The sequence below is a fragment of the Nerophis ophidion genome, linkage group LG04 (genome assembly GCF_033978795.1).
Source record: "Nerophis ophidion isolate RoL-2023_Sa linkage group LG04, RoL_Noph_v1.0, whole genome shotgun sequence".
NCBI lineage: Eukaryota > Metazoa > Chordata > Actinopteri > Syngnathiformes > Syngnathidae > Nerophis > Nerophis ophidion.
The window spans coordinates 61,804,890-61,822,624 of NC_084614.1; the positions used below are offsets into that span (position 1 = coordinate 61,804,890).

The 17,735-nt window shown below is 40.2% G+C and overlaps 2 protein-coding genes across 5 annotated transcripts in view; both read right to left on the reverse strand.

Annotated features, from left to right (window-relative positions):
- Positions 1 to 17,735, reverse strand: part of LOC133551686 (fibroblast growth factor 1-like) — an 819,097-nt gene that overhangs the window by 297,129 nt on the left and 504,233 nt on the right. The gene's annotated exons all lie outside the window — the stretch shown is intronic.
- LOC133551680 (glucocorticoid receptor-like) overlaps positions 1 to 17,735 on the reverse strand; it is a 140,686-nt gene that overhangs the window by 119,192 nt on the left and 3,759 nt on the right. For all 4 annotated transcript variants that reach the window (XM_061898649.1, XM_061898647.1, XM_061898650.1 and 1 more), the window contains exon 2: positions 8,150 to 9,324. In XM_061898649.1, the coding sequence (XP_061754633.1) occupies positions 8,150 to 9,315 (1,166 nt within the window). In that variant the 5' untranslated portion in view covers positions 9,316 to 9,324. The remainder of the gene's footprint in view (positions 1 to 8,149; positions 9,325 to 17,735) is intronic.

A 17,735-nucleotide genomic window follows, 5' to 3' on the forward strand; every position in this document is an offset into this window, starting at 1 on the left:
AGCAGCAGCGGTGGCTGCGCCCAGGAATCCTTTTGGTGAGTCAACCCCTAATTCCACACCTTGATGCTGAGTGCTAAACAGGGAGGTAATGAGTCTTATTTTTATAGTATTTGGTATGACTCAACCGGGGTTTGAACTCACACCCTAACGATCTCAGGGCGGACACTCTAACCACAAGGCCACTGAGCAGGTTATAATAAATGAATAAATAATAAATACATAAATAAAGAATTGATTATCAACATTTACTAACTGATTCTATAATCCTCCATGACCGAATTGATTATCTACCCCACCTCTAGTGACCACTGGTGTAACTTTTTTTTCCCCCAACATTAATTTTTGCCTGCCTCTACAAATACGTAACGCTTCAAAAGGCCAATTAGGCGGGAAGAATAGGGCGACATGACATGGTGAGCGTCAATAGAGTACATATAGTACACCTACAGCTAGAGCAGGGGAAGGGAACCTATGGCTCTAGAGCCAGGTGTGGCTCTTTTGATGACTGCATCTGGCTCCCAGATAAATCTTAGCTGACATTGCTTAACACGATAATTATGAATAATTCCGCTGGAATTCACAGTGCTAAAAATAACGTTCAAAATATAAAATATTCTCATGCATTTAAATCCATCCATCCGTTTCCTACCGCACCTGTTCAAGAAGTCCCATTAATGGTAAGAAGTATTTTATGTCACGATGGGGGAGGGGGGGTCGCAGCTTGCTGCGGGGTTGTTCTCCCAGGAAGGCAGACAGACTACTCGGGACATGGCATTTAGGTAAAAACATGACTTAATTTAAACTAAAAAAAGATAAAAACAAAAATTGCTCACAGCGGAGGCACAACTTGGGCTAAGGAAGAAAGCTAACGCATAAACAGACTATGAACATAAATCAAACAAAACTTACTTGGCATGGCATGAAGCACGAAACCATGGCAAGCCATGAAACAAGTCAGCACAGAGCAAGAAAAGATCCCATTGACGCCAGGGCGACTTACTGGCAAAGACAAGCTTAAATACTGCCTCTGATTAGTGCTTGGGAAGCAGGTGAGCGGGCATTTTGTCCACCAGAGACAGGTGGACAAAATGAGTAACCAAGGAAACCAGACAAGGGAGTGGAAAAAAACAGGAACTTAAAGAGTCCAAAAGACAAACAGCACATGGCCAAGCAAAAACATGATCAACAGCCATGACATTTTATTTATTATTGGTTAGCTTCAGAATACCAATGTTATGAAAAAGAATAAGAGACTTATTATACTCTAAAAATGTTGGTCTTACCTAAAAATGCACGCATTTAGTTGTATTCAGTGTAAAAAAAAATATGATATGGCTCTCACGGAAATACATTTTGAAATATTTGGCTTTCATGGCTCCCTCAGCCAAAAATGTTCCCGACCCCTGAGCTAGAGGCTGTGCTTTTGACTTGTCGCTCAGCCTTTTTTGTTTTCCTATTTGTCTTTTAAACACCACGTAGGAGACTAACAACTCACTGACCTCCCAGCTATAATTCACAGACGCAACAAGTCACTTGTTAGAGACGTAGGAGATAAAATGTGCGTTTACGAGCATGAAACGCAAGCAAGGAGACACTGAAAGAGGGCAACAAGAAGCCGGAGTATGAAACCCAGACCTGCAATGTGCTTATGATCCACTTGTTTACAAAGTCAGCTGGGCCAAAACCTCTGTGCCTCACCAAAGGCTGTTCATATCGGCACCCCAACATCACCTGACCTTTGGCGAGAGCTCATAAAAGTAACAAATCAATTCCCCTTCTTCAAATCTACAGCAGGCCAGCCATTCTTCTGGTGCCGCAAGGAATTGACCCTTCCCACAGGAATCAAACAAATAACCAACTGGCCATTTCCTGTGTCGGGACGCATCCCTATAATGTTGTGGTGTGAATGTCAAATGTTACACAATTTCTATGCAGGGTCAGAAACTCCATTTATAACTGACCTGATATAGACGCCAATGAACTTGCTTGGACAGATTCAGTAGCTAATGTTTGTAGATGGTTTGTCATGTTGTTGAATGAGAACACGTATTTCAACTTTTGACTGGTATTGTATTACGGTCTTTTTTTTTCTTCAAATTTGTGTTTGAAAACCAAATTAAATTCAGCTCTGATCCCCATTCACATTTAAAACATTTTTTAATTTTGAAAAGGAAAACCCCATGTGATATATTCTGATGCTTCCATTTTGTTAACTTATATCCAAATTAAGTGCAGGGGCCAAAATCTAATTAAATTTAGTTCTGATCCAGATTCATATTCAACTCCAAATTGAATTATAAGAAGGAAAACCCTGTGTAATATGTTTTGATACATATATCTTATTAACTTGTATCTAATTTAGGTGCTGGTACAAAACTAAATTGAAATTACAGATGTGATCTAGATTCACATTTAAACTCATTTTAATTCAACCAAGGTAAAACCCCTGTGATTTTATCTGATACTCATATCATATTAACTTTTATAACATTTTAAATCCACTCTGATCCAAATTAAAATTTAACGCTAGTTTTCATTTAAAAAAGGAAAACCCAATTTGATATGTTCTGATGCTTATATATTGTTCACTTTTATCCAAATTAAATGTAGGTCTAAACCAAATCAAATCTATTTCTGACCCAAATTCACATTTAACACCAATTTTTTTATTATTATTGTATTATAGAAAAGCCCCATGTAATATATTTTGATGCATACATCTTGTTAACTTTTGTTTAAAACAGAATTCAATCTCGATGTGACCCGGATTTACATTTAACCTCAATTTAAATTTTACCAAAGAATACCCCATTTGATACGTTCTGATAGTTAGATCTTGCCAACTTTTGTCTGTTTTTAGGTGCTGGTCTATAACCAAAATAAATCCAGTTCTGATCCCAATTCCATATTTCAATCAATCAATCAATCAATGTTTACTTATATAGCCCTAAATCACTAGTGTCTTAAAGGGCTGCACAAACCACTACGACATCCTCGGTAGGCCCACATAAGGGCAAGGAAAACTCACACCCAGTGGGACATCGGTGACAATAATGACCCAGTGGGACGTCGGTGACAATAATGACTATGAGAACCTTAGAGAGGAAGAAAGCAATGGATGTCGAGCGGGTCTAACATGATACTGTGAAAGTTCAATCCACAGTGGATCCAACACAGTCGCGAGAGTCCAGTCCAAAGCGGATCCAACACAGCAGCGAGAGTCCCGTTCACAGCGGAGCCAGCAGGAAACCATCCCAAGCGGAGGCGGATCAGCAGCGCAGAGATGTCCCCAGCCGATACACAGGCAAGCAGTACATGGCCACCGGATCGGACCGGACCCCCTCCACAGGGTAGAGTGGGACATAGAAGAAAAAGAAAAGAAACAGCAGATCAACTGGTCTAAAAAGGGAGACTATTTAAAGGCTAGAGTATACAAATGAGTTTTAAGGTGAGACTTAAATGCTTCTACTGAGGTGGCATCTCGAACTGTTACCGGGAGGGCATTCCAGAGTACTGGAGCCCGAACGGAAAACACTCTATAGCCCGCAGACTTTTTTTGGGCTTTGGGAATCACTAACAAGCCGGAGTCCTTTGAACGCAGATTTCTTGCCGGGACATATTGTACAATACAATCGGCAAGATAGGATGGAGCTAGACCGTGTAGTATTTTATACGTAAGTAGTAAAACCTTAAAGTCACATCTTAAGTGCACAGGAAGCCAGTGCAGGTGAGCCAGTACAGGAGTAATGTGATCAAACTTTCTTGTTCGTGTCAAAAGTCTAGCAGCCGCATTTTGTACCAACTGTAATCTTTTAATGCTAGACATGGGGAGACCCGAAAATAATACGTTACAGTAGTCGAGGCGAGACGTAACAAACGCATGGATAATGATCTCAGCGTCTTTAGTGGACAGAATGGAGCGAATTTTAGTGATATTACGGAGATGAAAGAAGGCCGTTTTAGTAACGCTTTTAATGTGTGCCTCAAAGGAGAGAGTTGGGTCGAAGATAATACCCAGATTCTTTACCGTGTCGCCTTGTTTAATTGTTTGGTTGTCAAATGTTAGAGTTGTATTATTAAATAGAGTTCGGTGTCTAGCAGGACCGATAATCAGCATTTCCGTTTTTTTGGCGTTGAGTTGCAAAAAGTTAGCGGACATCCATTGTTTAATTTCATTAAGACACGCCTCCAGCTGACTACAATCCGGCGTGTTGGTCAGCTTTAGGGGCATGTAGAGTTGGGTGTCATCAGCATAACAGTGAAAGCTAACACCGTATTTGCGTATGATGTCACCTAGCGGCAGCATGTAGATGCTGAAGAGTGCAGGGCCAAGGACCGAACGGGCACTGTTCCCCTAGCATTCAAAAAAGCGGTTATTCATCCTCTTCTTAAAAGACCTAACCTCGATCCTGACCTCATGGTAAACTACCGACCGGTGTCTCACCTTCCCTTTATTTCAAAAATCCTTGAAAAAATTGTTGCGGAGCAGTTAAATGAACACTTAGCGTCTAACAATCTATGTGAAACCTTTCAATCCGGTTTCAGAGCAAATCACTCCAATTGCTGTTAAGATGGCGGAGCTCCTGCTAAAGATGAAACATTTGGCAGAAATACCGGACAATTCCACAGACTTTATGGCTGGCTCACATCGTGGTCACTCCGTGATCACGTACGACCGCCAGACACTTCTGGATGTGGACATATCGGGCCGTTTTGGACTGATAGACGCGTGCGTGCTAAACATGCTAACTAGCATGGGAATACGTCGGCGGCTACATCCAGCGGCCTGTGAAGCAGGGGAGTCTAGTAGCAGCGGGGGCCGTCTACGGAGCAGACGCCAGCGGTGTGATCGGAAACGCGGATGTCGAGCGGGGCTAAAAACAAAGCAGAAGGCTAATCCCCACAGAACACCACTTCCCTCCATCCTGCAGCCAGATTTAAATGAAAAATGCGAGACTACTGGTCTGGGTAAGGAGTCAGTTAAATTAGAACACGTTTTTTCTGCTTTGAGTGTTTCAGAGTTGGACATGTGTTTTACTGAGGTGGCTAACTATGATGCGTGCAGTTTATCAAAGCAACAAACAAACAATCGGAAAATCCCCGTTACTGAGGAGGCTAACCATGATGTGTGCAGTTTATCAAAGCAACAAACAAACAATCGGAAAATTCCTGTCGTATCAATTCCTAGATATGGTCGTAACTATACTAAATGCACTGGGCATAATAAACACAACATTATTAATATTGCTACTACGGATAATTTGATCAAAAACTCCCTAAAACAGCCCAGTACCTATAATATAGGTTTTTTAAACATAAGATCATTGTCTCCCAAAACGTTATTAGTTAATGATATTATCAGAGACAACAATCTTAACGTCATCGGTCTCAGCGAAACCTGGCTTAAACCAAACGACTTTTTTGCGCTAAATGAGGCATGTCCTCCTAACTTTACACATGCGCATATTGCCCGTCCGCTTAAAAGGGGTGGGGGGGTCGCACTAATATACAACGAAAACTTTAACCTTAGTCCTAACATAAATAATAAATATAAATCGTTTGAGGTGCTTACTATGAAGTCTGTCACACCGCTGCCTCTACACCTGGCTGTTATCTACCGCCCCCCAGGGCCCTATTCGGACTTTATCAATGAATTCTCAGAGTTCGTTGCTGATCTAGTGACACACGCCGATAATATAATCATAATGGGGGACTTTAATATCCATATGAATACCCCATCGGACCCACCGTGCGTAGCGCTCCAGACTGTAATTGATAGCTGTGGTCTCACACAAATAATAAATGAACCCACGCATCGCAACGGTAATACGATAGACCTAGTGCTTGTCAGGGGTATCACCGTCTCCAAAGTTACGATACTCCCGTATACTAAAGTATTGTCCGATCATTACCTTATAAAATTCGAGGTTCAGACGCATGTTCGTCAAACTAATAATAATAATAACTGCTATAGCAGCCGCAACATTAATACGGCCACAACGACAACTCTTGCTGACCTACTGCCCTCGGTTATGGCACCATTCCCAAAGTATGTGGGCTCTATTGATAACCTCACTAACAACTTTAACGACACCCTGCGCGAAACCATTGATAACATAGCACCGCTAAAGTTAAAAAAGGCTCCAAAAAAGCGCACCCCGTGGTTTACAGAAGAAACTAGAGCTCAGAAATTATTATGTAGAAAGCTGGAACGCAAATGGCGCACGACTAAACTTGAGGTGCACCATCAAGCATGGAGTGATGGTTTAATAACTTATAAACGCATGCTTACCTTAGCTAAAGCTAAATATTACTCAAATCTCATCCACCGTAATAAAAACGATCCTAAATTTTTGTTTAGTACGGTAGCATCGCTAACCCAACAAGGGACCCCTTCCAGTAGCTCAACCCACTCAGCTGATGACTTTATGCAATTCTTTAGTAAGAAAATTGAAGTCATTAGAAAGGAGATTAAAGACAATGCGTCCCAGCTACAACGGGGTTCTATTAACACTGATACGATGGTATATACGGCGGATACTGCCCTCCAAAATAGTTTCTCTCGTTTTGAGGAAATAACATTAGAGGAATTGTTACAACGTGTAAATGGAATAAAACAGACAACATGCTTACTTGACCCTCTTCCTGGGAAACTGATCAAGGAGCTCTTTGTATTATTAGGTCCATCAGTGCTAAATATTATAAACTTATCACTCTCCTATTTATGATTTGAAAAAATATCCATCCATCCATTTTCTACCGCTTATTCCCTTTTGGCGTCGCGGGGGGCGCTGGCGCCTATCTCAGCTACAATTGGGCGGAAGGCGGGGTACACCCTGGACAAGTCGCCACCTCATCGCAGGGCCAACACAGATAGACAGACAACATTCACACTCAGATTCACACACTAGGGCCAATTTAGTGTTGCCAATCAACCTATCCCCAGGTGCATGTCTTTGGAAGTGGGAGGAAGCCGGAGTACCCGGAGGGAACCCGCGCATTCACGGGGAGGACACACAAACTCCACACGGAAAGATCCCAAGCCTGGATTTGAACCCAAGACTGCAGGACCTTCGTATTGTGAGGCAGACGCACTAACCCCTCTTCCACCGTGAAGCCCTAAATATGTAATGAAGAAAATCCAATATAGCATCGTCATGTTTTTCATTTCTTTCCAATTGTCTCATGTCTCATTTTTTCTAACCACACATTTGATCAGATTTGTGCTGGTCCAAAAAAAAAAAACCTGATCACGTTTCACATTTTATGAACATGAATATGACTTTTCTAAAGCTTTCATCTCGTTCATATTTTACCACACTTGTAAACATGACCCAAAGCCTAAACTTAATTTGGATCGGATTCAGAATCTACATCTAACAGCAATTTAAATGTTTCCGAAGAAAATCCGGTTAGACATGTTGAGGTTTTTGCATTTTCTATGAAAAAACTTCCTGTATTTGTTCCAGATTCCAAATGAAATAGCAATTTAAAGTCCATCATGGAAGATGATATCCATCCATCCATTTTATACCGCTTGTCCATTTTGGGGTCGCCGGGGGTGTTGGAGCCTATCTCAGCTGCATTCGGGCGGAAGGCCGAATACACTTTGGACAAGTCGCCACCTCATCACAGGGCCAACGCAGATAGTCCGACAGCATTCACACTCACATTCACACACTAGGGCCAATTTAGTGTTGCCAATCAACCTATCCCCGGGTGCATGTCTTTGGAGGTGGGAGGAAGCTGGAGTACCCGGAGGGAACCCACACAGTCACGGGGAGAACATGCAAACTCCACACAGAAAGATCCCGAGCGCAGGATCGAACCAAGGACTACTCAGGAGATATATTTCTGTCAAATATGATCCAGGGTCAGAAAGCTTATTTAGCCGAGATCTGATCCGGATTGTGCATTTGAACGTTAACTTTAATTTCATCAAGGATGATTTAATTTTGCTGGTTCAGATGTTGCATGTGAGTCGTGTCTGAACTGCCATTGTCATCTAGATTCAAATCAGATGTTGTATCCAACGACAACGGTTTCAATTGCAAGCAAACAGTTTTGTCAAGCTGTTCAAAGATCACATCAGCCACTCAATCCAGCCCACAAATGGAACGACTTCAACTATTGGAAAAATGTTACCTACCCTGAGAAGCTGAGAGGGTAGGTCAAAGCAGCAGTGTTGGGGAGCCCATCATTGGCCCTTTGAACTGCGAGGGCCTCTCCATACCCGTCCCCTCGCATCCAGCTGTCCCCGGCAGGGGGTAAGTCTGAGTACATGCCAAAGGGCTTGCGGTCTATCATGTTGGCGGGCGGGTTGGCTCTGTAGCGATAGCCGGGAACCGCGTCCACGCTCACGCCCCCGGATGAGGACATCGGAGCCGCAGCTTGGACCGAGCCCAAACCGCCTTGGAGACACTGCGACTGGCAGAAAGCGGGCCGCTCCTGCTTCTCCTGCTTGACCACACCGGGTGTGTGGATGTGGATGAAAGAGTGGTCGGGGTCCTTCTCCTCCTTGATGACCACGCTGTTGAGAAGTGAAGACGGATGTTGATGGTGAAGCTGGTGCTGTACAAGGTGCTGCTGGTGAGGATGGTGGAGGACGGTGTGCTGCTGCTGGCTTGCGCCGTTAGCATTTTGACAGCTACCGCCATTGTCCATGAGCGGTTTTGTTGCTTTTGGCAAGCCTCCATCAGGTCCTCCCACGCCGCCGCTCTCGTGCAGGATGTTATCCAAGTGAGCCACTTCTGAATCTAGCTCAAAGTCGCTGATCTCTGGCATGGATCCCGGAAGGTCCAAGTCTTTCCAAAGCGTGCACTCCTCGATCAGACGACTCCCTGTCAAATCACAGGAAGCAGCGCCAGTGTGACCCCCATAAGGTCCCAATTCTTTATCCAACGAGAAGTCCCCTTCCTGTTTGATGTGCTGCGGGAAAAGGTCAGGCAGGGGGAGGTTGCCTAGGACAGCCGTGTTGATGACAGAGGTGGACGTGTTGTCCAGTTCTGAAAAATTCTGATTCAACATCGCCAAGTCATCTTCAATGTTGAACATATTGATATCTGGCTGCTTCGGCTTCTCTAGTCTCATCATTTTACCAGGCTTCATGTCAGACCCTTCGCAGAAGGCCTGCTGGTGGGAGTCAAAAAGGCTTTCTAGCGCCACTTGGTCTTTGGTTCCAACCCGTCCGTTCGGGGCTGGGGCGGTTGGCTGCAGAGAAGCGGTCACATTATCCCCATCGACGTGTATTCCAGACTCCACGAATGACAGGCGGCCGTCTCGATTACCGTTGCAATTCAGTCCACTCTGATCCATTTCGTTAGTCTTCCAGGGTGATTCCAAGAACATAGAAAGAGAAAGACAATATGGTGTTAGTAGTGACAAAGTGATCACAGAAAAATAGGAATGTATCGATCTAAATAATGGCAACCCATTAGTTTAGGCCTTTTTTTTTTTTTAAGTATGTGATCACCATTGCCGATGAATGCCTTTTAATGGCGATCACAAATATCTATCCACGCTGGCTGACAATGCATTTATTTTTAGTCCCGTGGCTAAAAAGTGTGGCAGCTATTTAGGTTTATCTATACACAGTGTGGAGCCGCTCCCCTAATCCAGCAATAAACACATCCATCATGGCAAATAAACGGCATTTCTTAGTAGCTAACGTATCACTATCACTCAACATATTACATGTTTAAAGCCATCTTAGCAGATGGCTTTAAACAACACCAAAAAACAAAGTGTTTAGTGAACTTTAGGAGGGGTAGACAAAACCATGTTGTAGCAAAAAGTAATCAGTTTTAACAGGAAACTAGGAAGTAGATTAATAAGAGTAAGAGAGGACAAAACAAAAACAATTATTGGTGTGACAGCATTGTCACAGTCAGAACACAACACGTGAGTTGAGGGAGGATCGATCCATTTGGTGGTGTTCATTCCAAGGATAATATCAATATATAATTGATACAAGAAGGATTAGGTTGATATTTTTAGGTTCTTTATATATTTTTTGTTGTTTTTGATTATGTTTAAAAACTCAATAAATAATTCCCTGAACACAGGAGAACTTAGAGGGCAAAACCCAAAGGATTTAAATGATAAGAACAAAGTAGTTTTTGCTTTTATTTAGTTATTATGTACTATTGAATTTGTTTCGATCAAACAATTGTATGTAATACAATAGTATCAAAAACTAGTTTACATATTGGGTTGATATTGGTAAACAGTCAATACCAACAATTAATCAACTGAAAAAAATTACAGTTAACACATGTGATCGGTATCAGCCAATCCCATTCATGGATGATCAGTTCCGGAATCGGCAGCATATATGTATCCATACTGAAAATTCTTGAGTAATAATTCCTTAAATAAATTAAAACAAAATAAAGTGCACTACTTGGATGCAACCAGCACGAGTGCTCAATTAGTCAGGCACCGAAAACACAACATGACGACCTACATCCATGCAGATGTCCTGCTTGGCACTCAGCATCAAGGTTTGGAATTGGGGGATAAATCACCAAATGATTCCCTAGTGTGTTTCCCTGCTGCTCACCGATCCCCTCATCTCTCAAGGAGTGAAACAAGGGGATGGGTCAAATGCAAAGGAGAATTTTCATCACACCAAGTGTGTGTGACAATCATTGAAACTTTAACTTAACCTTAACTCTATGGTGACATGGAAAAATTAGCTGAGAACATTCGGAAATATTCTCCCGTGTTTGGACTGCGACTCAATACACCGCAGGAAAATGAACACAGTGTGATTACGGAAGTTTGCGCACTGGCAACTGAAGTTATCTCATCAATAGGCTTTCTTTCCATACATAAAATACAACTTTGAAGATGTAATGTAATATAACAGCTGTTAGCTGTTGAATGTCAGAAAGGCAGATTAACCACTTTAAAACATTTATACGATATTAAATGGGGCCGGGTCAAGCAATTAGAAGAAGCGAAAAATGGACACTCAAGCTGATGCCAGTTTTCCTTAAGTTGTCCACAAGCTTATCAATTGGCCAGGTCACTCTGTCTGGTTGAGTCCGTGTTTGTCTGCCACTAATTTGTCAACACATTGGGATTTTAACATTAGTTGGTTGTCGTGTTGGGTCACCCCCTACCTCTGATACTTACATTTCCTCAATGAACAACAGAACCCATTTGAAATAAATTGCTCACAAAAACAGCCGCACCCACCGAGGTGGGTACAGTATTACTGAATGTCGTTAAACAAGATTCTTGGAGGAGGATCTTCGCTTTTGTAGAGAAGCAGTTTTTAAAAGTGATTATGTTTTTAGAAGCGCTTAAGATGTGGTTGCTCAGCAATGTTGGGTGTGCCATGTCTATATTTTTTAAATCCAGTCTGCCTTGCTTCCAGCGTTTTGTCTGCATTTCTGCATAATTGTATTTTTGTTATTTTAAGCTTTGGTAATGTACAGACAAAATTGTTTGACACTGTGAAAAAAGGGCATCACACTATCTGCAGTTGAGTAAATAAACGGCACATTGGCCAATACTTGTGAAAATATGATATAAAAAAGATAGTATTATTAATTAATTGTTTATTATCCCTTCCATTTCCAACCAAGGACATTTAAGTTGGGCTTGTAGTCCGGTACTCTGGTCCGAACCAAAAAATTAATCATTATAGCACAGTTTGATTAGTGTTTAAGTTTCTATTTGTCAGCGGACCAAATAATGCAACAGGTCATATATGTTCATAAACTTTTGGGGGAATTTTTACCTGCTCAGGTGTTTAGAAAACTATACAAATCGCATTAAACCGTCACAAAGGTTCAAATTGATGGCGCATTTTGTGACATCATATAAGCCGTTTTGGTGTGTTGGTCGGATAAAGTCGACTCAGTCCACTCGCAGGCAGGCTGAGACCCATCTCTCAGCCAGTCAGGGTCTTGGAATTATTGAATATTGAAATTCCATATAACTGTCATCGTGACCAAAATCATAATGGTTATCATTATTATCACGGTATTGTTGAATGTGCTCAAAAAGTACTTATATACACACTGAAATCTTTTGACCAAGTGTTTTTCAATAACTAAAATATATAGACACACTGTTACACACGGTTTTGTGTTTAATAAGCTTCACTGATAGTGTTTTAATCTTAGCATTTGATCTGTTTTAATGGCATAACTTACTTTGTTTTAAATAATCGTTTGTGCTGTATCGGATTAATTTAAATGAAAGTGTAAAAAGAAATTACATCTATTATTTATTACTTCTGGTGGGCGTTGTGGCGTGGGACTATGTTTAGCCGTCCTTGAACGCACCTTAAAGGGGAACATTATCACAATTTCAAAAGGGTTAAAAACAATAAAAATCAATTCCCAGGGGCTTGTTGTATTTTTTTTATTTTTTTCAAAATTTTACCGGTCCCGGAATATCCCTAAATAAAGCTTTAAAGTGCCTTATTTTCGCTATCTTCGAAACCACTATCCATTTTCCTGTGACGTCATACAGTGCTGCCAATGTAAACAAACAGTGGCGAATAGCACAGCAAGATATAGCGACATTAGCTCGGATTCAGACTCGGATTTCAGCGGTTTAAGCGATTCAACAGATTACGCATGTATTGAAACAGATGGTTGGAGTATGAAAGTATTGAAGAAGAAACTGAAGCTATTGAGCGTATAGCTATTGATGCTATTCATAGCCATACCATGGCCGAATAGCTGCGTTAGCATCGCCGGTAAAATGTGCGGACCAAACGATCAGGACTTTCGCATTTTGTGATAATGGAGCAACTTAAATCCGTAGATTGGTAAGTGTTTTTTTCGCAATAAATGTGGGTGGAAGGAAACGTAATATAGCTGCAAATGCATCTGCAGGTTATCCATACATCTCTGTACCATGTCTGCTTTAGCACCACCGGTAAATAGCATGTTAGCATCGATTAGCTGGCAGTCACGCCGCAACCAAATATGTCTGATTAGCACATAAGTCAACATCAACAAAACTCAGCTTTGTGATTTTGTTGACTTTATCGTTGCAAATGCATCTGCAGGTTATCCATACATGTCTGTGTCATGTCTGCCTTAGCATCGCGGTTAAATGTGAATACACTACAGCACATTCAATGGGGGTCTGGCGGCAGACACTTTCGCATCTTCGGTGCAACTTAGATCCCTCCCTGTTAGTGTTGTTATACCCTCCGACAACACACCGACGAGGCATGATGTCTCCAAGGTTCCAAAAAATGGTCGAAAAAACGGAAAATAACAGAGCTGAGACCCGTGTGTGTAATGTGTAGAAAATGAAAATGGCGGCTGTATTACCTCGGTGACGTCTTCGCCACCAGAGCAATAAACAGAAAGGCGTTTAATTCGCCAAAATTCACCCATTTAGAGTTCGGAAATCGGTTAAAAAAATATATGGTCTTTTTTCTGCACCATCAAGGTATATATTGACGCTTACATAGGTCTGGTGATAATGTTCCCCTTTAATAAACGCCTCCCTTTTGTATTCCTCTGAGTATAGAACGATCACTCTGTTCTAAGAAAGGACAGCTCGTAGTTACAATGTGCACAATTGAATATCTTAGTTGCTCAGACAGCAAAGTGTTTATAAAAGTTTAGATTTGGGTATGTCATTTCTTAATAGGGAAAGACGTTAACGTCTCCTGTTTTTTATGTTAGCGTTCAAGCTACCAAGCTGGCGCCAGTCAGTCCGTGAGTTTATCAAAATGCAGTTATCTATCACGGTTTTTCCATCATTTTAATTCAAAACGGTGCTAAACATCGGGAGTTTATCCGCGGTTATCATTATTTACCTTTTAATCTTTACATCCTTCGTCTTGGTTTAGCCAGACTATGTTCACACTTGACAAAACAAACAGATGAGAGTTAGTTTGACCGCATCTTTAAAATGATAATGTGTCAAGAACAACACAGAAACGTCAACAAGGCAACGCTTGCAGGAACGTGTGTCTCTTATCTATGGCTGCAGAAACGTCAATAGCATCAAAGAGGCCATTTCCTCCCGTCTTTAACAGCCATGCTGTTACAACATGCCAGACTCACAAATAGCACCCACGCGCGAACCAATCTGACGCAAATTAAAGACAGACAACCTTGACTACCACGAGACAAAAAAATGCTTTGAAGTGAGTTTCAGTGCCATAATATTCTTTCACCTGTTCGTGCAAAACATCCCTGAACTCAACCGCCCCTAACGCTGTTAACTATCTCCACTCGCAAGAAAGCGCAAAATGGGAGCAACATGATTGGAGTTTAACATGATACATGAGAAGAAATATAGTAAAGTGCTCATGTTGGAGACCAAAACATTCAGCCAAAGCCAGAGGGCTGCTGCCTTGTATGAAGGCAAATATTTGTATGCATGTGTTCCTGGAAGGCCTGTCCCATGTGTGAGAGTTTGGGCCCTGAAAGTGCAGGACTTTCTTGCATTTCCTCTGCTGCTGCTATGATGCTCAAATGAGCCCAACTTTTGAAAAACGTGTGCAAGGTAGGGCACTTTGTTAATACACATCTAACATCCAGTATCAAATTATGCCCTTACAAAGATAGGAATGCAGTAGTTAAAAAGGGGGTTTGGTCATTTTGACAATACAAGCATGATTGCCTTAATTATCTGCATTAAGTATATAATCGCTTTAAGTTACTGTGTTATAAGTCAACTGAAATAACTTAAACACCTGGCATTACAGTATAATTGAGTCCATTTCATAAAAAGTATAAGTACATGTATCTTAATTCAAAACATATAAAATAACATTTTAAGCCATTAATATTTCCACGCCACGTAGCTTCACAAGTCAACTGAAATGTTACGAACAGCTCTCTGTACATTATAATGAAGTGCATTTCCTATAGATTAATAACAAAAATCTAATTTTAAAATACAAAAGTAATCTTTCAAGTTACAAATAGGGCAGCACGCTGGAGTTTGCATGTTCTCCCCGTGACTGTGTGGGTTCTCGCCGGGTACTCCGGCTTCCTCCCACCTCCAAAGACATGCACCTGGGGATAGGTTGATTGTGAACACTAAATAGGCCCTTGTGTGTGAATGTGAGTGTGAATGTTGTCTGTCTATCTGTGTTGGCCCTGCGATGAGGTGGCGACTTTTCCGGGGTGTACCCCGCATTCCCCCCAAATGCAGCTGAGATGGGCTCCAGCACCCCCCGTCACCCCGTAAGGCAGTGGTTCTCAAATGGGGGTACGTGTACCCCTGGGGATACTTGAAGGTATGCCAAGGGGTACGTGAGATTTTTCAAAAATATTCTAAAAATAGCAACAATTCCAAAATCCTTTTATAAATATATTTATTGAATAATACTTCAAGAAAATATGAATTTAAGTTCATAAACTGTCAAAAGAAATGTAACAATGCAATATTCAGTGTTGACAGCTAGATTTTTTGTGGACATGTTCCATAAATATTGATGTTAAACATTTCTTTTTCTGTGAAGAAATGTTTAAAATAAAGTTGATGAATCCAGATGGATATCTATTACAATCCCCAAAAAGGGCACTTTAAATTGATGATTACTTCTATGTGTAGAAATCTTTATTTATAATTAAATCACTTGTTTATTTTTCAACAAGTTTTTAGTTATTTTTATACATTTTTTCCAACTAATTCAAGAAAGACCACTACAAATGAGCAATGTTTTGCACTGTTGTACAATTTAATAAATAATAAACTGATGGCATAGTGCTGTATTTTACGTTTTTATCTTTTTTTTTTCAACCAAAAATGCTTTGCTCTGATTAGGGGGGACTTGAATTAAAAAAATGTTCATAGGGGGTACATCACTGAAAAAAGGTTGAGAACCACTGCCGTAAGTGACAAGGGGTAGAAAATGGATAGATGGAAGTTACAAATATTGCCATGCCATGTAGCTTAATAAATTCACCAAATTATTAGGAGCAGCTCTGTCTATTTCTTCCAAAAAATGTGGGTATATTTTTTAAAGTAAATTAATAATGATTTAATGAGAAAGTAAAATGTAAAATAAAAATACAAAAATATAACTATAAAATATAATGAAAACAAAAATAGAATATTACCATTTAAATGAAAATACGTATTATATTCTTAAAATATTACCCCTCATAAAGCTATTATTAAGAGCAGCCTTGTATTTTAAATTTAAATATTTACAATAGTGTATTATTTGTAATATAACAAAACATATGAAATCAAGAAAATATTATTTTAAAAATTCTAATATTTCCTCGTCTCCAATGTGGCTAAAAAGGCAACCAAAATATTGGAGAAGGCTGTCAGCCGGTGGCGTGTGTTGGGGGTGGCATGTGCAAGGTGCCACCCCACTCAAAGGCGGAAACATTTGAGGTAGTGTTTTTCAAACCATAAAAAGCGTAACACTCACGCCCAACCTAGAGGTACGCCAAATAACTGCTTGATTCAGGGGACCCAAACGATAGCCCGAGGATTGTCCCAAATTAATTTTTAAAAGATAAAATACGAAAAATAGTGAGTTGTCTTGTCAGCCGACAGGTGAATTTCTCAGCAATTATTAATGAACTGTGCTTTACACTAAGTTGCACTGACTCATTACAAAGGTACTAATTTGGACAACCTTTCAAACTCATGGTTTAATTTAGTGGTTCTCAAATGGGGGTACGCGTAACCCTGGGGGTACTTGAAGGTATGCCAAGGGGTACGTGAGATTTTTTTTTTAAATATTCTAAAAAATAGCAACAATTAGAAAAATCCTTTATAAATAAATTTATTCAATAATACTTCAACAAAATATGAATGTAAGTTCATAAACTGTGAAAGAAAAAATACAACAATGCAATATTCAATGTTGACAGCTAGATTTTTTTGTGGACATGTTCCATAAATATTGATGTTAAAGATTTCTTTTTTTGTGAAGAAATGTTTAGAATGAAGTTCATGAATCCAGATGGATCTCTATTACAATCCCCAAAGAGGGCACTTTAAGTTAATGATTACATCTATGTGTAGAAATCTCGATTTATAGTTGAATCACTTGTTTATTTTTCAACAAGTTTTTTGTTATTTTTATATCTTTTTTTCCCAAATATTTCAAGAAAGACCACTACAAATGAGCAAAGTTTTGCAATGTTATACAATTTAATAAATCAGAAACCGATGACATAGTTCTGTATTTTACTTCTGTATCTCTTTTATTCAACCAAAAATGTTTTGCTCTGATTAGGGGGTACTTGAATTAAAAAAATGGTCACAGGGGGTACATCACTGAAAAAAGGTTGAGAACCACTGGTTTAATGAATCAAAAACTAACACAGAATGATAAAATATGTGATACAAAAAGACAACTTGCCCACTGAATTATGTTGACATTATCAAAAATTTGTAAAAGTATCGTACACAGTTAAAAAATACACCCATTTAAGCAATTTTAGGCCGGATTGGTAATATATGCAACACACTCTCCAACATGTTTGACTTGGACACATTTTTGTTGCTTGAGGGACATCAATAGAAAATGAAAGGATGGATATTTCTGATGGATTAGAACGCTTTTGAAGAGGTTCTCAGGGAAGTAAAGAAGGTAAAAATGGCTTACATACTTTTAATATTCAATGATTTATCGTTTTTACTTCATATCTGCGGATTTGGTGAAAACATATCCGGGTGGCGGCCATTCTTTTTTGATTGATGAGCAGCCAGGTTGCAGACGTCCGTGGTCATTCATCCATCCCTCCATTTTCTACCGCTTATTCCCTTTCGGG